This window comes from Salmo trutta, chromosome 14 (genome assembly GCF_901001165.1).
Source record: "Salmo trutta chromosome 14, fSalTru1.1, whole genome shotgun sequence".
NCBI lineage: Eukaryota > Metazoa > Chordata > Actinopteri > Salmoniformes > Salmonidae > Salmo > Salmo trutta.
In genome coordinates, this window is record NC_042970.1 from 47,224,738 (window position 1) to 47,251,755 (window position 27,018).

At 40.7% G+C, this 27,018-nt stretch overlaps 2 protein-coding genes across 3 annotated transcripts; both read right to left on the reverse strand.

Moving 5' to 3' along the window:
- Positions 1 to 365: 365 nt before the first annotated feature.
- Positions 366 to 9,322, reverse strand: otop1 (otopetrin 1). The gene is made up of 6 exons (XM_029776211.1): positions 6,714 to 9,322; positions 6,273 to 6,409; positions 5,495 to 5,553; positions 5,137 to 5,267; positions 3,104 to 4,020; positions 366 to 2,717 (listed from the first exon to the last, which is right to left on the reverse strand). Exons 1-6 carry the CDS (start codon positions 7,090 to 7,092, stop codon positions 2,547 to 2,549), a joined length of 1,794 nt encoding a protein of 597 aa, XP_029632071.1. The 5' UTR covers positions 7,093 to 9,322; the 3' UTR covers positions 366 to 2,546.
- A 3,362-nt stretch (positions 9,323 to 12,684) lies between these two features.
- Positions 12,685 to 21,915, reverse strand: LOC115208275 (transmembrane protein 128). 2 transcript variants are annotated; one of them, XM_029776212.1, is made up of 5 exons: positions 21,714 to 21,915; positions 17,546 to 17,678; positions 17,065 to 17,226; positions 13,151 to 13,259; positions 12,685 to 12,942 (listed from the first exon to the last, which is right to left on the reverse strand). In XM_029776212.1, exons 1-4 carry the CDS (start codon positions 21,811 to 21,813, stop codon positions 13,160 to 13,162), a joined length of 495 nt encoding a protein of 164 aa, XP_029632072.1. In that variant the 5' UTR covers positions 21,814 to 21,915; the 3' UTR covers positions 12,685 to 12,942; positions 13,151 to 13,159. The 2 variants fall into 2 exon arrangements, with proteins under 2 accessions (XP_029632072.1, XP_029632073.1); XM_029776213.1 differs by having other exon boundaries at positions 12,685 to 12,997.
- Between the last annotated feature and the right edge of the window lie 5,103 nt (positions 21,916 to 27,018).

Genomic DNA, 27,018 nt, shown 5'->3' on the forward strand with positions numbered 1-27,018 from the left:
TTTAGGCCTACATTCCCAGAGTTCTATAACGAGGCAAATTGATTCATCTTGTTTCCAAAAATATGGTTTTAACTGTTGCGGTAAAAGAACATAGTTTCTGCTATTTGAGCATTGAGCTATGCTACATAGGCCTATATGCTCTGATGAAGGTCCACAGTGAATTGATGAACTTTTAGCTAACGTGCAAAGATCGAGCGAGAGACCAGGGTCCCCTACCAGCAGTGGGTTATAGGACCCATGCATTTACATTTGTTTTATGTGAGTTATATCTTCATAACTTCACTGTAGATAATAGACTGAATGTATGTCATTTCTTTTAACTTAAAATGTCCGTTTCAAAATCATTTGTATTACAGAGCCAGGAGTCTTTTTGTACATTCGCTTTAATCTACGTTCAGATATGTACACAGGGAGGATATAGTATTGGTGCAGGTTTACCAATAAGCATTGACCACAGATTGGCACGTACAACTGAAAACAAGTACAGTAGTTAGCACCAATGTAGAACTCACAGTTTTCTGATAGTCCCTACAGCCTAAATATGTTGTCCAAAAATGAACCATACAGTAGCACTACATTTCACTAATTCATCACAAAATCGATCAACAACATCACAGGTTAAGATTATTGTCAACGCTTACTTTTCAAAACTACATCAATCAAGATATTTGGTTCAGTTTCAGAGTTGTTTCAGTTTGAAGCAACATATTTGCTTTTTGGAAAATGCATGTCAGTCAATACAGTATATACTGATCTGTGCAAATATTGTATCGTTTCCCTTTTCAATGACATAATAACCGCCCCATTCTTCCGCTGTTTACCGAAACAGTGGCGGGGTGGAAAACGCTTTGGTGTTGTTTGAACTGCAGATTGTCCCTTTAAAATAGTACTTAGTCTCTTCACCAACATTATGGAGTGGGAGAGCAAATGGGGCACACTGTCGACCGGTGCCAAGTTTACGGACACTTTCAATGGAGATTCTCCATTGAGCATTTGTTTTAGTCCAGAACTAGGCTTATTAATATGGGTCCAGGGAATACATCAGTGGGGATTGGGGCACGCTTCACACACTCCCAGGCGGGTTTCTTAGTCAATTTGAGTTCCATAACAATTATTGAAATGTTAAATATATTTAAGGAAACCACATTTGAGGTTCATTAAAAGAAGAAGAACTATAACTAAAAGGAAAGTAGAGCTACTAGCATTAAAGATCAGTCAACACTGTACAGCATTCGACTGTATGTGTATGTCATCAAATATACATGGAATGATGTCAACAAGTCATGATTGAGGACAGCCAATACAATGAGACGTTTGCGAAAGATTGTGAGAACTACAGTCCAGTGTTCATTTGTTGGCGATTCTGAGAACTACAGTCCAATTGACTTTTTCGAGAGATTGAGAACTACAGTCCAATATTACACCGAAGAGCAATCAAAGTCTAGCGCTGCCCTATACTACAGTACATGTAGGACTCTAGACTGTGGCCAGCCAAGTAGTTCAAGTGTTTGACACAGAAGTGTTGAGTTTCCTGTGTATTTTTCTGACCACTGAGAACATCCTCCATGACAGTATGTGCATTTGAAATATACATAAAAATGGCAACACACAAAAAAACAACTAAAACCTTTAAGGCTTTTAGAGTTGCACGTCATCTTTACAATCCATAGTACAGTTCTTATGTGACGTTAAATAATCGAGGCCGAGAGAGCTTCTTTGGCTCCTCTATGATGTTGGAGTACTGCTGCAAACACAGTGGTGTGTGTGTGTGAAATCAGAGCAACCGGGGACGAGTCCCACTAGTCTCACCATGATACAGGATTTGAAAAATGAATGTGGCATGGCTTTTCGATATAAGTTGTTTCGTTGCACCATCTACTTTCATCACGTATCATCACTTATCATGCTCCACTCTCATGACGCATTCATACATAGCCTGGCTTACATCTGTACTAGATCTGAGAGACGAACTCGACACTAAACTATTACATACGCGTTTAATAACGCGTTCAACAAAACTTTGATGAACATCAAAAGACGAACCCAAACACTTGTTATAACAGAGACCTAAATTCAAATGTCAATTTCACTTTTCAGTGCAGCAACACACAGCAAAGCAAATACTATTTCAAATCTTTCAAAGACTTTGGGCGTTTTGGGTGAGCCTTCCGGGGCAGGGGATCGGTTCTTGCACATTTGGGGCTATTCCATTGGTTACAATGTGCCAGGCCAGCTCAATCAACCACAGCTAAAGTATTTGAAAGATTCCGAATACTATTTGAATCCAGGGTCTGATGTCAATGTAATTTGTTGTTTATATCCGGTGCTATAAAATGTTTCCGAAGATGCATCGCTACAAGGGACATCTCATCTAGTATAATCCCCCTAAACTGACAAGTTTCAATGCTTATTTAGAAGTCTAAAGTACATGACAAAAGCTCCTCCTGAAAGGTTGACCTGTGTTGCTATTAATTTCCTCTATGGAGCCCTTGGTGACAAGTGTTCTTGTGCATGTTGCGTCGTCTTGTCGGTCCCTCTTTGTCTTGTCACACCCTTCGGAAGACTTCGAAGAGGGAGGCCACAGAGTGCATGCGGTAAAAGAGGTTCATGGGCACGGCAAAATTGAGAACCGTTGTCCATATGGTGAAGCCAAACGTCTCCTGCTCCAGGCCGTTGTCATACTGGGGTCTGCAGCCGAAGGCGGGGAGGATCCAGAGCTGCAGTGAGGAGATACCAAATAAGGTTAAACTTAACTTGTTGTTGTTGTTTTTTTTTTGTTTTTTTTTGTGTGTGGTGAATACGCCTTGTATTTTCATAAACTCACACACAATACATTTCCCTACTGGAACATTGCATTAAAGGTACATTTACATTTACATTTTAGTCATTTAGCAGACGCTCTTATCCAGAGTGACTTACAGTAGTGAATGCATATATTTCATAATTTTTTTTCTCCGTACTGGTCCCCCGTGGGAATCGAGAGGTAGAGAATAAGAGTAGCTAGTAGGGTAAGAAATGGGGAATCCTATGCGTTTGAGTCAATGCTAACTATTATCAATAAATAAATAATAAATTATAAGTTTTAAAAAAACAGCAAGCTTACTGAGATGTTGCACATGAAGAGGAAGACAGCAATGTTCTTCAGAATCTGCCTCTTCTTGCTCGGGGTCTCCGCCATGTTGTTCCCGGCGTGCAGGGGCACTGCTGAATGTTTCCGTGGGCTGAATGTGCCGTAAACCTGCCCGTTCTCCACCTGCTCGTTCTCCAGCGTGACACAGCCCTTGTCTGGGTTCTCGTACGCCCGGTTGATGATGCCGTTGTAGGGCGGAGCCAAGGAGGAGGTCACAGAGAAGATCTCCGGCACTGGCCCCGCCGCCTCAGCGTCGTCCCTCTCACCGTCCTCCCGCTGGCGGTAGAGGGACTCTATGATGAACAGGTTCTGGATGTACTTCTCCAGGACAATGAGCAGCGAGTACATCAGGTTGGTCCAGCGGTAGCTCGGGCTGCTGCTTGAGGCTGCCACAGCCACCACGCTGCACCAGGACATGAGCCAGGAGCCCACTGACGATCCGAATAGGATCTCTGTGTCCAGCGTCCGCGAGGGGTTCTTGGTGGTGTCCATGGGCATAGGGTCGGCACGGTATATGAGCAGACCCGTGGCCCCGGCCGAGCACATGAACACCAGCATGACAATGCCGTAGCAGTAGAACATTGCGATGGCCGACTCCCGGGTGTCCATCGACTCTTCCACATGGATGATGTAGACCACCAGCACGCCGATGGTGCTGGCCAGGGCGACAAGACCCAGGATGGGGCCGACCACCAGCCCCTGGGTCCTGGTAGCCGGCCTTTTCCGGTTGTACTGGAGGTCAATGCTGCGCCCTATGTTCTTCCACATGACGAAGAGCATTGCAGAGACAAAGATGTGGTACTCTATGTTGAAGGGGTATAGGTAGTAGAGGCTGTTGGAGAACATGGAGCAGGCGCTGGTAGTGCAATTACAGTGAGGCTCCATATCCACTGAAACACATAGAAAAAAAACAATATCTTGTCAGTTTCAAGCACAGTGAAATCCCACTTCTGCAACCATAATGTACTTTACAAAACAGTGGCCTCCAGTTTGTGTATACAAGTAGACTACACAGAGTATGTAAACTGTTCAAATATAACAAAATAAATTATGTATGGCAATAAAGTATATTTCCCCAAAAAAATTTGCATGAAGCCAGTTGTTTTCTTTGTGTCTTATATAACATAATTCATCAATTATTTGCCATCAGAGTCTAAAGCAACAATACACTTTAAAGGGAGGTAGGAATTTAATTTAGAATTCAGTTATTTACCAAATGAATTGATCTGGACAGGAATATAGAGAAAATGTCCTGTTTGGGCCTCCCAGGTCAATGTCCCAGTCATTTCAACTTTGACAATCCTTCATGTACCAGTGGGTGGTCTGATAAATATTCCCACAAACTGCTCTTCACATGTGTGATGAGGATCATCAGGTTGGTGGATCAAGTGTATCAATCAACCTTCTGAACACCAAAATACACAATTCCACAAAATGGTATACAATGACTTCCAGTCTTTCCTCAAAATAATGCTTCCCTTTGTACTTGAAGCCCCTACCATTTTTTACTACTCTTTCCTAGTGCTGCCCTCTAGAGACTGCTTTTAAACTCAACCCTGAAGCACCACTATCTCTACCCACTCACGACCCCCTCCCCAAAGGGTACCACTACGGCCCTGTTCTCTTTAATTAAAAAGGGAACAACAGCGGCACAGTCAGCCTCACAGTCGGCCGGATATGAGGGGGCCGGTGGAGCAGCCACGGCTTAAGATGTATCAGTTACTGTAATTGCAGCGCCCTTGGGAGCAGCCCGGCCTGGGACAAAGGCGTCTGAGGTCGCTAGAGCTGGGGGGGGGGGGGGGTCCAGCGACCGTGCATGTCTCGTGAAACCTAAGAGAGAGGCGTCCGACACAAACAAGACCTGCCGGACTGCCTAATCCATCCCACCTTCCCCTCCAACCCCCTCTCGCACCCCTGTCTTTCATCCAATGAAGTGAGCTTCTCAAGTGAACTATTGTCCTTTTTTCTTTGGGTACAAGCAGCCACTCGACCCCTGGCCCCCTTACCTATGGTGAGGTTTACATAGCCCAGGGAAGAGAGTCTTCTCTTGTGGTTGTTTAGGAAGTGCTCAGCCTCAGACATCACACCGTTGCACCACAGTAGCAGGTTGGTGAAGACTGCATGGATGACGCCAAATCTGAGGGAAACGCACACGAAACAAAATGGAACAATATGAATTTACAATGACACTTTAAATTAGTACAGTGTTTATAACAGGATAAATAAACTCATCAACTGTTTTAATAAATTGCACCAATGAAAAATGTACCTGAGTATAACCTAAACACACCTTAACCTTAGGCTTGAGAGGAGTGCATGGGTTGCGACAATCTCAAAATACTGGTTTATTATATTTAACAATACCTTTCAAAGGTCTCGAAGGTCTTGATGACGTCCTTAATGTGAAACCAAAGGAAATGCACCTAAAACAAAACTCAAAATTATATTTTTATCATAGCACTGACAAGACACACTATATAATACCCCCAAAAAATACAAAAAACATTCAATTTCTGGTGAAGGCTTTCATTTGGCCGGTGAAAACGAATCATCAGAATGTGAAGGCCATGTCAAGCGACCTCTCAGCTGATGGATGAACTCTGCCTGTGCTTCATTAGACTCCAATAACATGGACAATGACAGGATTATGTTGTACAGACAACTCTCTTTCTTGCCTGAGTAACAAAGCTTACATTATTCCACTTCAAGACAAAGCACTATACCTGTTTAAGTGGAATTTCGATACCATTACTCAATAACTTTTCAAACAGAGCAGCGAGCTTACCTGTAACACTTTACATATTTAAGAGGACAAAGGGGTTTATTCATGGTTTATAAGCGGTTCATTGTTACTTAGCCTATGTACATTGCAATTGTAGGCTCTAGTAACATATTGGTTTAAACTGTGTGCTTGTGATTTAGCTGCTTGGCAAATACTGAGCTGAAATGGCTGCACTGTCAATAATAACAGTAATAATCAATAGAGCATTCACACGCATATTATTAAGCAAGCACCAAAATAACAACCTTTAAATGAATAATTCACCGTTTATAAATTACAGACCACTTTCTAAATCCTTGAAAGTATAGGCCATAATGAAAAGCGTGATCAAATGAGCATAGAATGGGGGTTGTATCTTACCTGTGCTATTGTGTGAGTTGCGTGGATGATAGGGTATACCCCTAGAACAGCCGACACGCATGATCGATAGCCCACAAAATAACCAATTCGGAAGGCATCCATGATCAACGAGAGGAGCGCAAGAAGAGTTAACCCACCTACATCAATGAAACATTCGTTATTATGGGGCTGCGTGGAAACGGAAAACTATGCAAATGAACCTTTAATTGCTTTTGATTTATTTCAATAAAATGTTTGAAAACCAAAAACAAACACATTCGGAAAATACGGCACATTTAGCTAGTTGAGAAGCATTAAACTATATAAAACATTGAAGATATAATATAATACCACGTTATTCCTATGGACTAATAACGACCTCGAGATTCAAATAAATACATTCGCAACACCATTTTACTTAAGGGAAAGACTAAATCTTCCAAACATGCGTGTCAGCGTCACCTCTTATCCAACAGGTAGTAGCATGCACATCCTTTTCTGGCTGTAAGTTACTCTGCCTGTCTCTGCTCACGATGTACCATATCATCCATGTCAGCTGGAGGATCATGAGGGTCGTGATAAACGACAGCAGGTGCTCTTCCTTCACCGATGCGCCATGGTGCGCAATAGCCAGCATCAGCGACACGCCGATCAAAAGTAAATTAGTCCCATACTGGCCGCTCAGGATCTCCGCGTTCTTCTGCGGATAGTCCTCAGTCAAACTGACTTTCAACTTGGTGAATATTTTTTTTTCTCGCTCTGAGCTGGAGGACGAGGTAGTGGAACTGTGACTGTAGGACTTATTTAAACACATAAGATCAAGGCCTCCGTGCTCAACCATGTCGCCGAAATCTGTAACATTCGAGTCTGAAAGTAAGAGCAAAGTCAAAACTGTGCGCTATAAGTGCATTTGTGGAAGGCCAAGCGCGCAACCTGTTGCAACAAGGCGGGGACGCAAATGGATAGGAACTGTGCCAATTGCATGTTGATTCAATCCAAAGACGGTCTCAATTGTTTCGCATGCTTTCAGTGTCCAGTTTCACTAACATGGTGTGTTTGATGTAACCTATTGTCACCCTGGACCATTTAGCTGAAATTAGGCTACTTTATAGCGCATCATATACCCTCTAGCTGGGTGAATACAGATTCATAGATTGAGTTTCAGCCTTCGGTGACCGCCATCCGTGGTCCGGTTGGACCTGTCATACGTTTTTTTGCTAAATTGGTGGACTAGTAGTGCCAGCCATTCACTTAATCAACATAAAAAAATTAAGTGATCATGGAATAACTTAATCACTAAAAAGCTTTTTCGTCAACGGATCCTCGTTTCTATAGTCGTTGCCAACTAGCACTGCTATCCAAGTCTCTGAAATCCGGTTTGTGGGGTTATCCCGTGTAAGATAAAAAGAAAACGATATTTGTCAAACCACTTAGACGAGGTTTTACAGGTATGGGGCTAAGAGTGTTCCCAACTCTCCAAATGTGCTCGTACCCAACCGCCCCTCAGTCCAATAGTCCGTAAACGTGTACCTCCACGTGCCTTGTCATGGTTAAGAACTATGCTTTCCAAGAGTGAAAAAAACTGAATCGGATTTCAATGGTCGAATTTACAATGGTCCTTTTTGTAAATGGATTTGTTTAAGTAGGAGGACTCATCTTCAATGAGAATTGCTCCCCTGCCCCCCTGCCCCCCTCACCATGAAATAGAATCGTCTTTGGCGATTAGAGCACTAAGGGGATTGTTATTTTTATGTGAGGGGGATATAAGTAGTCAAAATTAACCTAGTCTACTTGTTGTGCCCCCCCAAACACATTTATCAAATGCATGATAACCTATTGCACGCAATAGGCTATCAATGCGTGGTAGATTGTGTGAGATACACTTAGTGAAATTGATACAGGTAGGAGTAATGGTTTAACAATGGGAGCCATTATATTTCAATATCCTTCGAGGACTCTGGGAAAATCTGACCGGGGAACCCCTGACCTAGATGTTGTCCCGAGTGGTTTACACCTTTTACGCATGACTCCAAATTCCCTTTGGTGCTTTTTATGTTACCATAGCTGCAGTTTTATAGGCTGCACATTATACATTGACCAGGGTGCATTGAATAATGCTTACAGGAGAGGCGTAAAACAAATACAGGGCCATGAAATAATGATCAATTAGCTCATGGGATGGATGGCGCAGATCTATATCGAAACTCAATACTACTCTACATGCCTAATCAGAACTTCGTTTCCGTTGTTGTATTTACACCCATTGTTTTGATCATTGCAGTCAAAGCGTCAGGAAATAAACTCATGGACTCTCAGTTGAGGTGATCATCAGCGCTAACCTTCCTGAATGGGAATCCTAATCGGAGATGACACCATGTCGTTAATCACTGCTCTCGATTCCTATCAGTCAAGTAAACAAACATCCATTAAATGTTAATTCCATCAACCTGATTGATTCTGTTTCTGGGCATTTAAAATTGATTGGAGGCGATCATTTTGACCAGTGGAGCGCGCGCGCGCGCGCATGCATGGTGGGGTTCCAACTTCCCTGTGCTCATATTAAACCAAAGATAGGCCTATTTAGGTTTGAAACTTCCCTTGGATCGACGGAGTCGAGTGTTTTCGATTCTAGGCCAGCAATAGTTGTTTATTACAGACCGATAATAGGCAGGTAGCCCTTTACACTTGTACCCAATATACAGGTTGAACATGGCAGTTTTGGACACTGATAAGCTCCTAAATTGGAACACAGTTGCTGTACAGTAACATGCTAGAAATGACTTCAAAGCTCAGGCTCTGCACGTCACAGCGCTGGATGGGTTTTGACTGACAGCAGTTCTAAACTTGAGCACCGCATGCAACAAGAAGTTGCCCACATCCCTCCCGCTAATTAAGCAACTTGAGCTACGTGTTTGTTGTCTTGAGTGAGGGAATTCATGTATTTTTAAAGATGAGACGTTGAGGATGATGACAAATACCACCATGATGTCACACAAGCAAGCCAAACACCCGAGCCCAAATGTGCACAACATCAGGGGCGGAAATCCCGGGGGGGACGGGGGGACACGACCCCCCCATCCTGGGAAAAATATGATTTGTCCCCCCCATTATATCACTGAAACATAACTATGTAATTTAAATAATATTAATAATACGCAATGAAAGCAATTGTGCTGATTATAGACACTTAATAGCACGTTTTTAAGTTTCAAAATATTGCAACCCCCCCACCCTTTGCCTCACAATGGTTTGATCCACTGCCAGTTCCTTAGTTGGCAAGGTAACAGAGGGGTCGTATCTACGGTCTGAAAGGCACTCAATGAACGTAACTGACGTGAGGTTAATCCAGTCAATCGCGCACACACGCTAGCTGAATATGCAGAGCTAGCGCGCAAATATTAACTATTAAGCTAGCTAGTACCTATTCAATTTGTGGCCTCGTCAAAGATGGAATCTTTGCTATCGTCAATTTATTCCAAGATCAGCATGCAGATGATGTAAATTAGTGCTTCAAAGTCCCTGTGATAAGGTTAGCGATAAACTGAAGTCCAAACTGAACAGAACTACACTCTCTTCTACCAATGTCTTAAATATATTTAATGGTCTCGTTACAAAAGCTAAATTTAAAAAGCAAAAGCTAAATTTATTTATTTATTTTATTTCACCTTTATTTAACCCGGGTAGCAAAGATTATAGCAAACACCACTGAAACGGAATTGGTGCTCGCCAGCTTTGCAAATTCAGCTATTGTTGGAAGCCAGCCAATATGAAACAAACTATTACAATTACAAAAGGTTGCAGCATATGTTGTGTAAATGGTGAACTCATACAGCTGTCAACTCTTGTCATTTTAATCCGTTTCACATTTGCTAGCTACCTTTTAGATCGAAGCCCAAATAGAATGATAAAAGATAAGATGATAGAAGCCCATCTCCTACTGTAAATAACCTACACACTGTGTAGGCCAGCCAGCCAGCCAGCCAGGTAGAAAAATGGCAGAAAAATAAAAGACGGACATCAGAGTATTTTTCAGTACACCAAAACGCAAAGTAAGAACCCTAGTAGCCTAATATCTCAAAGACTAGTTGATAAAATGTTCATAAGAAAGAAATGAAATTCTAATGGAAATGTTTCACAATGATGTCATTAGGCAGAGCAGGCAACAGATGGCACACAGACAGCAGAGTTGGGGACAGATATGCAGGGACAGACTGGCAGAGACAGGGAGTCTCAGGTAAGTTTGTTGAGTCTTTGTTTGGCAACATTATGAAAGGTTCTCCATTTTTTTGACTTGTAAAATAGGAACATAATTGGAAAATGCCATGGATACCCCCACTCTCAACTTAAACTGGTGACTGAACTAAGATTTGTTAAAGGCGATGGTATTGCTGTTGTGATTAGTTGTGTAGTTTAGGGTACCGGTAGTTAGGAATACGGCAAACACCTTATTTCTTTGGTTCCTCAATATACATTTACCATATTACAATGTAGGCTATGTGTTACAGCACTACTTTTGGTGTCCCCCTCAGGAATTGCTCGAGAAAATTTCATGTAATTGTCCCCTCCAAAGTTGATATCAGATTTTCGCCCCTGCACTACATATTTCCATATGAAACCCACGTCATACACAGTGTCAACGTTTATGATCACAATGATGTCCATAGTTATTTACGAGATGACATGGCGTCATACTCTGGGTTGTTCTTAACAGAATGAGCCCGTTTGTCTATTGTGATGAAAATGTGCCGCTGAACACACACCTAATGCACACGACTCCTTTCTAGACACACCACATTACGATCAGTTTCTCTGAATTGCCCCGTGAAAGCCTAAACACTAACATTGTACTTTATAACTTAGCTAGTCGTGTTAGCAATAGAACAAGCTTTCAAATGATGCCCACCTGACCCAGATAGCGTTTTACACTGAGTGTACAAAACATTGACATAGACTGACCAGGAGAACGCTATGATCCCTTATTGATGTCACCTGTTAAATCCACTTCAATCACTGTAGGTGAAGGGGAGGAGATAGGTTAAAGGATTTTTAAGCCTTGAGACAATTGAGACATGGATTGTGTGTGTGCCATTCAGAGGGTTAACGGGCAAAACAAAAGTTAAGTGCCTTTGAATGGGGGTATGTCAGTAGGCACAGGAGGTCGGTGGCACCTGAATTAGGGAGGATGGGCTCGTGGTAATGGCTGGAGCGGAGCCAGTGGAATGGGATCAAATACATCAAAACACATGGTTTCCATGCGTTTGATGCCATTCCATTCGCGCCGTTCCAGCCATTATGAGCCGTCCTCCCTCAGCAGTCTCCAGTGGTGCCGAGCGCACCAGTTTGAGTATGTCAAGAACAGCAACGAAGCTGGGGTTTTCCACACTCAACAGTTTCCCATGTATCAAGAATGGTCCACTACCCAAAGGACATCCAGCCAACTTGACAACTGTGGGAAGAATTGTAGTCAACATTGGCCTGGCATCCCTGTGGAACGCTTTCGACACCTTGTAGTCCACAAATTGATGCTGTTCTGAGGGCAATATGGGGGGGGGGGGGGCAACTCAATATTAGGCAGGTGTTCCTAATGTTTTGAGAAGTTTTTGGATTGCGTAAACAATAACAAATACAATTGTGCTTGCTGTAGTTCTTCAACAGCACAGTTGGAGACTTTTCTTTGGATCATAAAAGTGCATTTAAATTACTTAGGAACTGTGCACATTTTGGAGAGTTGTGTGGCCACGTGGAGTTAGGACTAGTCCTCTCACCACCCCACATTTTCCAGGAATATTCTTATCATGTTACTGAATGTATACAGAGTATTTTCAGATATTGTTCTCAACAAATGCGTTGAAAAGTACAGGAAATGTAAAATGCACATAAAATCAACAGTAATATTTGGATTAAGTCTTGTGTCAGATGAACTGTTGTGTCCTCACCTTTGGTCTAATAATTTTCCCATTACCTCCAAATTGTTACCTTTTAATTGCTACCACGGTTATGCATACGCTTTTCATATACTTCGGTAAGAAACATTTTAATTTAGCCCTATCCCTATAAGGCCAATTCCTACGAGTGTAAAGGGTTTTAAGGTGTCTTGCTCAAGTGTATCTTGCAGTTATTAAAGGGTATTTGATTCTACAACCATCTTGCAGGTGTAGGCCTATAGATTTTCTCAAGGAGATTATAATAACTGATCCCACAACAGTTAGACAACTACAGTATAGCTCATCTTGATGCAACAAAAACCTTGAGGATTATTTGTGAGTGGAATCATTTTGTGAGTGGAATAATTATTCCATTGAGTGGAATAATTTTGTTAACTTAAATGACCTATTAATCCCACATACAGTATTAAATAAATATCGACACTCAAGTTCATATCAATATCAATTCTGACAGTTAGGCTTTTTGCCAACAATACAGGAAAACAAGGTTGGCATTAGCTACAAACCATTATTTATTTAGCAGATTTTACAGAATGTAAGCACACATTTAAACTGTTAATAGCACAATGGCTTTGTGACTCACAAATACACATGCGATTCAAAAACATATACAAAAACGATTAAATCACTTAAAAGCTTTGGTAATTTATCAAATATAATATATTCACGTTAAAAAAAAACTTTCCTGAACATTAGCAATTTATTAACACGAAAGTCAAACTGTCGTCATTGTTGAGGCTTTAGTACTGTAAATGAAACAAAAATAATTGCACTCAGCAGTAGGTACTTAGTTATCTATTACTGGTAGTTATGCAATACAATGATATCATTTTGAAATGGAGGGAGAAGAAATGGATGGAACAAATATTAACAATACAGTTTACAATACCGAATCTTACACAATCTATATTGTTGATTCATAAGACCATTTTTATTTACATTTTGCCATCTTACCTTAACATCTCACCCAAGCATGGATATGAGCATAACACCTCCCATGAACTGGGTAAACAGGAGGATGGGGGTGAGGAACGACCACACAGGCCACAGTGCTATATTTAAACTGGGGAGAAGAAATAAAAAAATGTGCTTGACCAAAATCATTCTGATCACCTTTGGAGATATTGTAAAATAGGCTAAGAACTTACTAACCAAAAGCATTATGTAGCTAGCAAGCTATGCCATTTGTATCCATTCACATACAGTGGCTTGCGAAAGTATTCACCCCCCTTGGCATTTTTCCTATTTTGTTGCCATACAACCTGGAATTAAAATTATTTTTTGGGGGGGGGTTGTATCATTTGATTTACACAACATGCCTACCACTTTGAAGATGCAAAATATTTTTTCTTCTGAAACAAACAAGAAATAACACAAAAAAACAGAAAACTTGAGCGTGCATAACTATTCACCCCCCCAAAAGTCAATACTTTGTAGAGCCACCTTTTGTAGCAATTACAGCTGCAAGTCTCTTGGGGTATGTCTCTATAAGCTTGGCACATCTAGCCACTGGGATTTTCTGCCCAATCTTCAAGGCAAAACTGCTCCAGCTCCTTCCAGTTGGATGGGTTCCGATGGTGTACAGCAATCTTTAAATCATACCACAGATTCTCAATTGGATTGAAGTCTTGGCTTTGACTAGGCCATTCCAAATGTTTCCCCTTAAAAACCTCTTACATCTACACGTTCCGCTAGCGGAACGTCTGCTCCAATATCCAATGATGGGCGGGGCGCGAAATTCAAACTCCTCTAAATCCGAAAACTTACACTTTTCAAACATATGACTATTTTACAGCTATTTAAAGACAAGACTCTCCTTTATCTAACCAAACTGTCCGATTTCAAAAAGGCTTTACAGCGAAAGCAAAACATTAGATTATGTCAGCAGAGTACCCAGCCAGAAATAATCACACAGCCATTTTTCAAGCTAGCATATCATGTCACATAAACCCAAACCATATCTAAATGCAGCACTAACCTTTGATGATCTTCATCAGATGACACACCTAGGACATTGTGTTATACAATACATGCATGTCTGTTCAATCAAGTTCATATTTATATCAAAAACCAGCTTTTTACATTAGCATGTGACGTTCAGAACTAGCATTCCCACCGAACACTTCCGGTGATTTTACTAAATTACTCACGATAAACGTTCACAAAAAGCATAACAATTATTTTAAGAATTATAGATACAGAACTCCTCTATGCACTCGATATGTCCGATTTTAAAATAGCTTTTCGGATGAAGCACATTTTGCAATAATGTAAGTACATAGCCCGGCGTTACAGGGCTAGCTATTTAGACACCCTGCAAGTTTAGCCTTCACCAAAATCACATTTCCTATAAGAAAAATGTTCTTACCTTGCTTGTTCTTCATCAGAATACACTGCCAGGACTTCTACTTCAATAACAAATGTAGGTTTGGTCCCAAATAATCCATCGTTATATCCAAACAGCCGACGTTTTGTTCGTGCGTTCTAGACACTATCCCAACGCTAAATCTCGGCCACGAGCATGACGCAAAATATGACAAAAAATTTCTAAATATTCCATTACCGTACTTCGAAGCATGTCAACCGCTGTTTAAAACCAATATTTATGCAATTTATCTCGTAGAGAAGCGATAATATTCCGACCGGGAATCTGCCTGTCTGTAAACTGAGGAAAAAACCGAAAGCCGGGGGCGGGGCGTGTCACGCGCCTAAGGCTTAGACCATTGAGTGACCACTTAGCTTTTGCTCTCCTTTGTTTCAGCCAGGGCTTTGAATTACGTCATTCCTGTTTTTCCCGGGCTATGAGACCTCATTGGAGACGTGTGAATTGTCACGTAAGAGCAGAGATCCTTTGTAAACGATAGAGATAATAAAGAAGGGCAAGAAATGTTCAGACAGGGTACTTCCTGAACAGAAGCATCTCAGGTTTTTGCCTGCCATAGGAGTTCTGTTATACTCACAGACACCATTCAAACAGTTTCAGAAACTTTGGAGTGTTTTCTCTCCAAAGCTAATAATTATATGCATATTCCAGTTTCTGGGCAGGACTAATAATCAGATTAAATCGGGTACGTTTTTTATCCAGCCGTGAAAATACTGCCCCCTAGCCATAACAGGTTAAACCACTCAAGTGTTGCTTTAGCAGTATGCTTAGGGTCATTGTCCTGCTGGAAGGTGAACCTCCGTCCCAGTTTCAAATCTCTGGAAGACTGAAACAGGTTTCCCTCAATAATTTCCCAGTATTTAGCGCCATCCATCATTCCTTCAATTCTGACCAGTTTCCCAGTCCCTGCCGATGAAAAACATCCCCACAGCATGATGCTGCCACCACCATGCTTCATTGTGGGGATGGTGTTCTTGGGGTGATGAGAGGTGTTGGGTTTGTGCCGGAGATAGCCTTTTTTCCTTGATGGCCAAAAAGCTCAATTTTAGTCTCATCTGACCAGAGTACCTTCATCCATATGTTTGGGGAGTCTCCCACATGCCTTTTGGCAAACCCCAAACGTGTTTTCTTATTTTCTTTTTTAAGCAATGGCTTTTTTCTGGCCACTCTTCCGTAAAGCCCAGCTCTGTGGAGTGTACGGCTTAAAGTGGTCCTATGGACAGATACTCCAATCTCCGCTGTGGAGCTTTGTAGCTCCTTCAGGATGATCTTTGGTCTCTTTGTTGCCTCTCTGATTAATGCCCTCCTTGCCTGGTCCATGATTGTTGGTGGGCGTCCCTCTCTTGGCAGGTTTGTTGTGGTGCCATATTCTTTCCATTTTTTATAATGGATTTAATGGTGCTCCGTGGGATGATCAAAGTTTCAGATATTTTTTTATAACTCAAAACTGATCTGTACTTCTCCACAACTTTGTCCCTGACCTGTTTGGGGAGCTTCTTGGTCTTCACGGTGCCGCTTGCTTGGTGGTGTCCCTTGTTAAGTGGTGTTGCAGACTCTGGGGGCCTTTCAGAACAGGTGTATATATACTGATATCATGTGACAGATCATGTGCCACTTAGATTGCACACAGGTGGACTAATTATGACCTTGGTTGCACCAGATCTTATTTAGGGGCTTCATAACAAAAGGGAGTGAATACATATGCACCGACCACTTTTACGTTTTTATTTTTTGAAACAAGTGATTTTTTTTCCATTTCACTTCACCAATTTGGACTATTTTGTGTATGTCCATTACATGAAATCCCCAAAAAATCCATTTAAATTACAGGTTGTAATGCAACAAAATAGGAAAAATGCCAAGCGGGATGAATACTTTTGCAAGGCACTTTAGATCAGTAACAGGGTATGCTTTAAGGAATATTAAGGTACTTTTTGTGAAGATTTCAGGAAGGCTGCCGTGCTACAGCAAACAAAGAAAACTAAGGAGGGGTGCTCGACAGCAATGACAAAAATCCAACAAAAAGGGTTTACCCAAAGAAAAACTTCCAAAAGGACTAATTCGAGGCAAAGACGAGTTGGAGAACTCAACAAAAAAGACAGATTCATTTATTATTTTCTCACTTTAATCCACTGTTGAGGATGAACAATGGATTAAAGTAAGCAAATAAGAAATTAATCTGTCTTTTTTTTAAACCCTTGTTACTTTTTGCAAAGTTAAGTGATGGGTTTCCTACAGCCTTCGTAGCTAAAGTAATATGTTATTTCTCTGCAAAACCCAGCCACATGAGAGTAACAATTATACAAATGTATGTTTGACAGTTAATATTCTATGCTTGAACTAATGAAATTCGTAACATAAAGCACCTTGCACTTCTACAAGAGGCGTAAGTTAATGTCGGCAAGAGGAAGAAAAAAAACATACTTTATGTTAACACATCCCATGTCAGTTTTGAGGATGTACAATGTAATTGAAATAGTATTACCTGCATGATGCTGCAATGAAGGCTGCTGTGGTAATAGGGGCAATAGCAGGGTACTCCTGGTCGTAGTCCTTTATGCCCCTGAACCACTCCAGGTATACGATGCAAAATGTGGCCAAAGATAGGCATATTCCCAGCAGTATCACACCAAGATTGAACCACCAGCTGGAAAACAAAACCCCAAAGCAGCAAATACATGACAGGAACTTCAGGAAATGCAGTCGTCATCAATGAGTACACTGAGTATTCAGATAATCCTGCATGAATAAAATGTGCCTAATCAAAAAAGAGCAAATAAGCACAATATTTGGGACTTTTCCAATTACATTGGCCAATTCTCAAGTCTGGATCCAGGCTAACAACCCATTTGATTAGCCTACTAATCACAGATGACCTACTGCAAAGATCTACACACACAATTCCTCATCTTTTCAAACTAGCTGGATTGGTTTGCAGACAAAATATTTTTTCATCAATACAACACCTTTTGATATCCTCATTCTCCATGAGGACCCGGAGGAAGTCGAAATAATACGTCAACCCAACAGATGACACAATCCAGAAGACGGAATGGCGGTTGATCCGAGAGAGTGGTTTGGCATCTTTCTCTTCTTGACCTGCAGGTTTGAGACAAAATGCCATGGTCACTGGTAATGAAGTAGGCCTAGATCATCACTTATTCAGTTGATTTCTCAAAAGAAACCGCAAAGGCATACAGTGATCATGTGTAATTGCGCTCACAGTTTAGTGTTTAGAGATTTGTTGAAGGGTGCTACACAATCTGGCTAGGCCTATGCATGATGATAGCCTAGGCTACAGCCTACTATTCTGCATCATTGAGTTTAATGCTGAATATTGTCAGTCTGCCAAGAGGTTATAAAAACAGATTGTATTTACAACAGAATATGAGAACAGAAGGTGCCCAATCCGCACCTTTTAAAGGTTCAAGACATTTCAAGATGAAACAGATAGCACGCGGGGCAGTAGGCGATAAGATAATTTTTTGGAAAGCCTATTAATCCCTATAATTTAGCAGTTGATTAAAAGTATCAGAGACAGGAGTTGGCTGGTGAAGTGGACAGGCTGCGAGGTCTGTCCTCAGGTATAAACCTAGTGCACTGGCATTGGAACAAAAATCTCCTCTAGTTGAAAATCTGGCCCACCAAGACTCCGCTGTCTCATACTCGACAGTTCAAATAGCAACTTCAAAGGTAATTTAATAGTATAAAAAAATAAGGGCATATTTCACATGAATAATGTGGCACAAAATATCGACAGCGTAAAAGAATACCATATACTGGACCATCCAGCCAGCCAATGTTGGGTCTGCTGTTTCTTTTGATGCATATCAGCTTACGCAAGCACTGGGCTGAGTCTTGAATACAGTCCAGAAGTATAGTCTGAAACTATCATGTTGCTGCAGTGCTGACACAGCATTTGCACAGTTAAAACAATCAAGAATCAGTGGCATGTTGCCCAGTTTGGTCCTGAAGATAAGACAATTGTTCTCTCTGTTGTCAAATCTGCCTACAATGTTGGCTATATTTAAGTGATAATACCTAAAGCCGTGGTTTGGAGGATATATTGGGCCGTGTTAGGTTTGAGACTAGGGTTGCAAAATTCTGGGAACTTTCAATAAATTCCCTGGTTTCCCAAAACCCTTTTTACGCTTGCAAAAAAAATGTTTGCAAGCCTATTCGCGACAAATACAACTGTTAGAAACATTAAAAACATTATTTTGATGAATGAATTCATACGATTTCATCCTTCCACGAAGACATAGTCCTGAGGTTGCTACCCAAGCTGTCTGGTCGTTCGTTCGATTAGCATTGTTTCCAGCCAAGGTTTACAGGTTGTTCATTTGATTGGCAGGTTGCTATGGAAAACAAAAATGGTTGCTATGGAGCAGGGGTTGGAACCAAAATTATTTTCCAATCGTTTCGAACCACTATCCCGACCAGCAAAATAAAGGTCTAAACTGGTTCGAAACAGAAAAGTACCGGTTTATATCGTTCCTTTTCATTCCTTTTTTAAACTTGTGAAATCGACAGTTTTTACATTTAACTCATTCATTTACTCCACCAATCAATCAATGCAGATAGAGCAGCTTTCTATGGACCAGGCAAACTAGTTGTTTACATGCTTGATGAACAGACAAGTGTAGTGTGCGAGATGCAACTGAAATTTTGCAGGGTGGGGAGAGAGCAAGATAGGGGGTGGACATGGAGGAGGCTTGGCATCATAATATGAGATGCATTATGTGTTTAGGGTATTAGTAGGCCTATCATTACTTCAACGAATGACATAATTATATGCCAACTAGATTCCTAGCTAGCTACGGACAAGCGGTTAATATGGAGGAACTTTGAACATCCAAGAGTTGTCTCAACGCCAAGGCTAGCTCAATGCCCCTGGACCAGAGCTAGCAACCGAATTTAAAACACATCTTACCTTTTGGTTGTTAATAAATCCAATGTGAAATGTCATAACTTTAGCATCCTTAACTAGCATAGAAACTAGCTGGCAGGCAAACAATAGAAGGAGAAGTTTCTGAGTGACAGAGTGGGTGCTTTGCATAGGCGCTTTGATGGCATTTTTTTGTAGGGACTCCAAAAAAATGCTTGGAATGTAAAATAACGTTATTAACCTATTATCATGCTTTTAAAATAATGGTTCTGTTCCAGAACACTAGAGATCACTTTCGTTCCCAGTTCAGTTCCTCAAATTGTTATTTTCCGGTTTTCTGTTCTGTTCCCGTAGCTGGTTCCAACCCCCACTACGGAGGCTCTTCCCCCTTTGCTAGCTAGCCAACTACACAGCTAACAATCACTTCAAATTGAAGCTGGAAAGAACGCAACTACTGCATTTAGTTTAGTTTGACCTGTTTTTCTATTGACATTTTTTTGAATATATCCATAAAAATTATTCTGAATAACACAATTTCACAATGTTTTCTGAAAGAAAAAAGTCTTTATCAATCACTTCTATAGTATAGTTCAGATTAAATCATTTGGTGTGATGAACAAATAACAAAGGAAGAAATGCAGATAACAGGGTAAAGCAAATGTATCAGTTGTATTTAGATTGTCATTTTGGAGACACCTATTGGATAAATGTGTCAACTGCTCTCAAAAAGTGTGGTCTAGTTTTTAGGCTTTGCGGGTGGGTTTTGAGTGGTCATTGGCCTACAAATTTTAGGTTGCCATGTTTGTGGTTTTCCTGAAATTGGGCTACTTTGAAAACGATGTAGCGGGTGAAAATGTATTGGTCGCAGGTGGCGGGTGGCGGGTTTTTGGCCTACTTCTAAATTGGACGGAGGCCACCATGGCACTTCTCTTAATTAAAAAAATATATATTTCACTGTTACCTGCTGCTGCTATGAGTCAGTGAGATAATTGTGGGGAGGGCTGGAGAGGTGTGTGAACATTGAGAGCACTGGTTGAGAGAGTGCTGCAACAGAGGCAGCACACCCACATGTTTTACCAGTTGTAAGTAGGCTATTTATATTGGTATTTATGGAGACATCCTTTTTCTATAAAACATATTAACGCACTAGAACTGATATAATGGCGACGAAGCATTGGAAAACAACTTTAGGTGCACTAGAGCTCTTTAGATAAATTCTCTCAGAAGGTGGTTTAAAGTAAATTGCATTCTGATGTCAACTTTTCTTATGGATAACAGTATCAAGCGAAGGGTTTTTACTCATGCTCAGTTCTAGGGTCCGGAGTGCTGCGTGAGTGGATATTTTAAATGGAAGTTATGGAACTGCCTAGCATGCTTCTGTTACGGGGGAAAAGTCCACAATGAAAATGACATTAAATGTGGAGAATGATAGGATACATTTGCATCTGTTGGCCATCCAGTAGACTATTAATTTGTATGCTATTGCAGCCTACCATTTGATACAATAAATATATTGAAATGACGATTTCACTGGAGCCATTGCAAATCAATTTGTGCCACTTGTGTAGCCTACCTGGAGCTGGCAAATGGATTTTAATAAATAGCCTATTACTCAGTTTGTGTTTGTGTTATTATGCAATTATTAATGGTCATGTTTAATTCATTAAATTGAAATTTCCCTGAAATTAGATGTTGGCCGACCAGGGGCTATATGTTACCTGCATCTAGCTCAGCAAACCATGGCAAAGTTTAATTGCAATTATAAACACAGATTTTAGTCAGTAGCATATGCCTATTGAAATAAGTCAATCTCGCAAATAGGACATTTATAACAGTAGTCTTAACATCTGGCCATTTATAACGGTTTGTAGTCTTAACATCTGGCACATAACAGCAGCCCACGGGAATGACTTATTTGTTCACTGTTTTAATTACATTGTGAAGCAGTTTATAATAGCAATAAGGCAACTCAGGGGGTTGTGGTAACGTTATATGGTCACTATACCACGGCTAAGGGTTATGTCCTAAGAACAGCCATTGGCCGTGGTATTTTGGCCATATTCCACACCTCCTCGGTGAAACAGCAATTGGAAATAGGGAAGTTGAATATGATAGGCAACGACACAGTCCAAATAAGTTATTTACGACTCATTCATTGGTTTGTTACTTCTTGAAACTGTCGTCTGTGCTAGCTGCTAACGTTAGCTACGAGGGTATTTTAATGGCTAACAGATAACTTTACTTACTCTTTTCGTTGCGGTCACCTGCTGAAACCCCTTGCATAAGAAGTTCAGCATCTTTCTTGAATCTATTTCGTAGATTTACGAAATCACTACCAGCAAGCATGTTTAATATCAGGCTGTTTGTCTTGTCTGACTGGCTAGCTTTGGCTAACGCTTCCTGTTCGCAGGTTTGCTGGTGACGTTTTTTTAATGCGACAGTCGTAGCAGGGGGAAATCAAAGAATATAGGCGCGTTCCTTCGCCCAGGTTTTCCTGAAGCATGCCACATTTTACAATGCCTGGAAAGGTGTTTTAAGCAGTGGTGTGAGGTACTTATGTAAAAATAATTGAAAGTACTATTTACTACTATTTTTGGCTATCTGTACTTTATTATTTATATTTTTGACAACTTTTACTTCACTACATTCCTAAAGAGAATGATGTACTTTTTACTCCATACATTTTCCATGACACCAAGAGAACATCCCTGGTCATCCCTACTGCCTCTGATCTGGCAGACTCACTAAACACATGCTTTGTTAGTAAAGGATGTCTGAGTGTTGGAGCATGCCCCTGGTTATCCGTGAATAAATAAAAAACAAGAAAATGGTGCCGTCTTGTTTGCTTAATATAAGGAATTTAAAATGATTTATACTTTTACTTTTGAAACTGAAGTATATTCTAGCAATTACATTTACTTTTGATACTTAAGTATATGTAAAACCAAATACTTTTAGACTTTTACTCAAGTAGGATTTTACTGGGTGACTTTTACTTGTCATTTTCTATTAAAGTATCATTACTTTTACTCAAGTATGACGTTTTGGTACTTTTTCCACCACTGGTTTTAAGTATCAACCAACCACATCATAGTTATAGAAAGCAATAGTAACGGTGTCTTTTTGTAGGCACTGACAAAGGCGAACTCTGCCATGGATCCTTGGCCAAAGCTTAGGAGGAAATTAATGTTTCTTGGGGATTAACACCGAAATGAGGTCTGTGGTCAACACAGAGAGATCTTATACATTTTGTTCTATAATATCTCATCAGCTAACGTGACTCTTTGTGAATTTTGAAGCATTTATGTAATCAAAACAAGTAAAACGTTAAATAAAACTACACCTCAAGCCTTTGATGTATAGCGGACATGCTAAGCTTACACCTTATCATATGGACCCAAAGTTTTCTCTGGACATCGTTTGAAAACAATAAAATGAGCACCTTCCCGCTGAAGAGATATGGTTTCAGCCTGGAGCAAAACAATATACCATCCTTGCGTTTTCGTTAGAGCTGGTAAGCAGAAAGCTAACTAAGATAACTAGCTTTTTGGCAGACTGTAGCGCAGACTAGTTTGCGTGATTGGCATGATGTGAAATGTTGTAGTTACATTTCTCTTTTTTAGTTTAGTTTACTTTATTAGGATAACACAGAAAGTCTGGGACTTATTTCCATTGTGGTCCTCTTGAGACAATATGGCTAGACAAGCTCGAACACAGTATGGCAGTGAAATAATACAAAAACAGAGAAGAAGAACATCTACAGTAACTGTAGATGTTCTTCTTCTCTGTTTTTGTATTATTTCACTGTTGAAGTCGGAAGTTTACATACAGCTTAGCCAAATACATTTAAACTCAGTTAATCACAATTCCTGACATTTAATCCTAGTAAAAATTCCCTGTTTTAGATCAGTTAGGATCACCACTTTATTTTAAGAATGTGAAATGTCAGAATAATAGTAGCGAGAATGATTTATTTCAGCTTTATTTCTTTCATCACATTCCCAGTGGGTCAGAAGCTTACATACACTCAATTAGTATTGGTAGCATTGCCTTTAAACTGTTTTACTTGGGTCAAATGTTTCGGGTAGCCTTCCGCAAGCTTCCCACAATAAGTTGGGTGAATTTTGGCCCATTCCTCTTGACAAAGCTGGTGTAACTGAGTCAGGTTTGTAGGCCTCCTTGCTTGCACACACTTTTTCAGTTCTGCCAATACATTTTCTATAGGATTGAGGTCAGGGCTTTGTGATGGCCACTCCAATACCTTGACTTTGTTGTCCTTAAGATATTTTGCCACAACTTTGGAAGTATGCTTGGGGTCATTGTCCATTTGGAAGACCCATTTGCAACCAAGCTTTAACTTCCTGACTGATGTCTTGAGATGCTGCTTCAATATATCCACCTAATTTTGCTTCCTCATGGTGCCATCTATTTTGTGAAGTGCACCAGTCCCTCTTGCAGCAAAGCACCCCCACAACATGATGCTGCCACCCCTGTGCTTCATGGTTGGGAAGGTGTTCTTCGGCTTGCAAGCGTCCCCCTTTTTCCTCCAAACATAACGATGGTCATTATGGCCAAACAGTTCTATTTTTGTTTAATCATTTATGCGGTTTTGGAGCAGTGGCTTCTTCCTTGCTGAGCGGCCTTTCAGGTTATGTCGATATAAGACTCGTTTTACTGTGGATATAGATACTTTTGTACCTGTTTCCTCCAGTCTTCACAAGGTCCTTTGCTGTTGTTCTGAGATTGATTTGCACTTTTCGCACCAAAGTACGTTCATCTGTAGGAGACAGAACACGTCTCCTTCCTGAGTGGTATGTTGGCTGCGTGGTCCCATGGTGTTTATACTTGCGTACTATTGTTTGTACAGATGAACGTGGTACCTTCAGGCGTTTGGAAATTGCTCCCAAGGATGAACCAGAGGTCTACAAATGTTTTTTCTGAGGTCTTGGCTGATTTCTTTAGATTTTCCCATGATGTCAAGCAAAGATGCACTGAGTTTGGTAGGCCTTGAAATACATCCACAGGTACACCTCCAATTGACTCAAATGATGTCCATTAGCCTATCAGAAGCTTCTAAAACCATGACATCATTTTCTGGAATTTTCCAAGCTGTTTAAAGGCACAGTCAATTTAGTGTATGTAAACTTCTGACCCACAGTGAATTATAAGTGAAATAATCTGTCTGTAAACAATTGTTGAAAAAATATCTGTCATGCACAAAGTAGATGTCCTAACCGGCTTGCCAAAACCATAGTTTGTTAACAAGAAATTTGTGGAGTGGTTGAAAAACGAGTTTTAATGACTTCAACCTAAGTGTATGTAAACTTCCGACTTCAACTGTGTCTCATCATTCCAGTTACATCATAGGGGTTATTCATATGGGCACAGAAGACATCAAACATATTTTTACTTTATTTTTAAAGCTGCCCAGAGAGGACGTTGTTTTTATGGGCAGAGGCAACTCTTTCACTTTGATATCTGGGTGCAGGACCATAAATACTCCTGTAAACCAAACCTAGTCTAATCTGGGACACCCAAGCCTCAACAGGCAGCCAGTTTAGTTCCTGTAAGCAGCTCCTGCCTATGTGAGTACGTGGACTCACCTTCAATACTACCCTGATCAGCTTATTCTGGGCTATCTGGAGCTTCCCCTTCATAAATTTAGATAAGCCCCCAAACCAGGAAGTACTAGCATAGTCAAAATGGCATTGAATGTGGGCAGTAGCTAGCACTTTCATGGAGTCCTTATCAAGCAGCTTGGACATTCTAGCCAAAAACTTAGTCCTGGCATTAACCTTCCCTAGCACTTTATTGGCCATGCTCACACCTCCCAAGCTTCCATCAAGGATACATCCCAAGTAGCTAACAGAGGTTTTAGTAGTCAGCACCTCACCCCCTAACTCCACTCTGATTTCAGACGACCTACACAATTTAGGTCTGGATCCAAAAATAACTGCTTCAGTTTTCCCTAAGTGCAGAGATAGCTTATTATCTCCAAGCCATTTGCTAATGTTAGTAAGCTCTGTGCTAAGTATGCTCTCCAACATAGTTTTACTTTTGTGAGACACCAAAAGTGTAGTCATCTGTATAAAGAAAAAGACGGCAAGAACAAGCATCTTTCATATCATTAATATACAATAAAAACAGCAGAGGCCCAAGCACCCTCCCCTACGGAACGCCACAACTCTTTGGTTTTGCCTGAGACAGTGAACCATTAACCTCTACTACTTGCTCCCTTCCTGATAAATAGGACTTTACCCAGCCTAGAGGGATACTGCTTAACCCCAGTGCCTCCAGTTTGGACATTAGGAGACAGTGGTTAACTGTATCAAAGGCCTTCTGTAGGTCAAGCAGTACCATTCCACACAGATTTCCCTTATCAATCTCTTTCCTGTTGAAGTCAGTCAAGTAAAGTAGACATGAATCAGTGGAGTATGTTTTTCTAAAACCCGACTGAAAATCATACATTAGACCCTGTTTCTTAACATATTCATACATTTGCTCATGTACAACTCTCTCCAGGATCTTTGATGTTACACAGAGGATAGATACAGGCCTATAATTCCCAGGGTCAGACTTTATCCCCTTCTTATACAGAGGTATAACTTTAGCTTATTTCATGTCCCTGGGAAAGGTACCTTGTTCAAGAGAGAGATTAACGATATGCGTAATACAAGGGCCAATTTGCTCAGCAGAATCTATAAGAAACCTTGCAGGAATATTATCCAGGCCTGTGGCTTTGGAGCATTTAAGCTCTGCCAGCATACTGACTATTTTGGCTGTTTCTACCTTTGCAAAAGAAAGAGTTTGGCTGAACCCCTAACTTTACATAATACTTATTGACTTGGTTGCTTCCATACAGACCAGAACTGGTGCCCACCAGCTTGCTAACCAGCTTGCTGGCAACAGAAGTAAAAAAAAGAGTTGAATACATTAGCAACCTCTGCTTTTTCATATACCATCTCCCCCTTGATGTTCAGTCCAATACTGTTTAGTTTGTTCTTGGTAGTACTACTACAGCCTAGTTCCTTAAATGATTTCAAAAGCTTTTTTTGTTCTCAGCAAAGTAACCCCTCTTAGCTTCATCCATCCTGCTCTGTGCTTCATTTCTGTGACGTTTATATAGGACAAAATCATGCTGCTCTTGAGAGTTTTTAAATTTTTAAAGGCCTTATTCCTTGCTTGGATAGATTCTAGAATCTCATGATTAAACCAAGGGCTAGATCTCTGCTTTACCCAGAACCGTCTAATGGGAGCCATCACATTCACCACATCAAGGAATCTACATTTAAAGACTTCCCAGGCACTGTCTTCCCCTACACTATCTAGCACAGGTGACCAGTCAATTTTACCCACTTCCTCCCAGAACTTTTCAACACAGTATTTTTTGAGTCCTCTGATTCTAACGGAATCGTAACAGGTTAGAATAACTTACGCAGCAGGTTAGGAGATTGAAAGTAGCAGGTTAGGAAAAGGGTTAGCTAAAATGATTATTATTATTATTTTCTTTAACTTTTTACTTTAAAAAATGCACAAATCACAGACCAACAT

What these genes read in the sequence shown, in the direction of transcription:
- otop1 (XM_029776211.1), bottom strand. Translation starts at nt 7,092, where the DNA reads ATGGTTGAGCACGGAGGCCTTGATCTTATGTGTTTAAATAAGTCCTAC. An exon ending in CAACTCACACAATAGCACAG is followed by an intron (nt 5,554 to 6,272) that starts GTAAGATACAAC and finishes GTTTTGTTTTAG; the next exon opens with GTGCATTTCCTTTGGTTTCA. An exon ending in CTATGTAAACCTCACCATAG is followed by an intron (nt 4,021 to 5,136) that starts GTAAGGGGGCCA and finishes TATGTGTTTCAG; the next exon opens with TGGATATGGAGCCTCACTGT.
- LOC115208275 (XM_029776212.1), bottom strand. Translation starts at nt 21,813, where the DNA reads ATGCTTGCTGGTAGTGATTTCGTAAATCTACGAAATAGATTCAAGAAA. An exon ending in AGGTGACCGCAACGAAAAGA is followed by an intron (nt 17,679 to 21,713) that starts GTAAGTAAAGTT and finishes TCAAACCTGCAG; the next exon opens with GTCAAGAAGAGAAAGATGCC. An exon ending in GAGAATGAGGATATCAAAAG is followed by an intron (nt 17,227 to 17,545) that starts GTGTTGTATTGA and finishes TTTGTTTTCCAG; the next exon opens with CTGGTGGTTCAATCTTGGTG.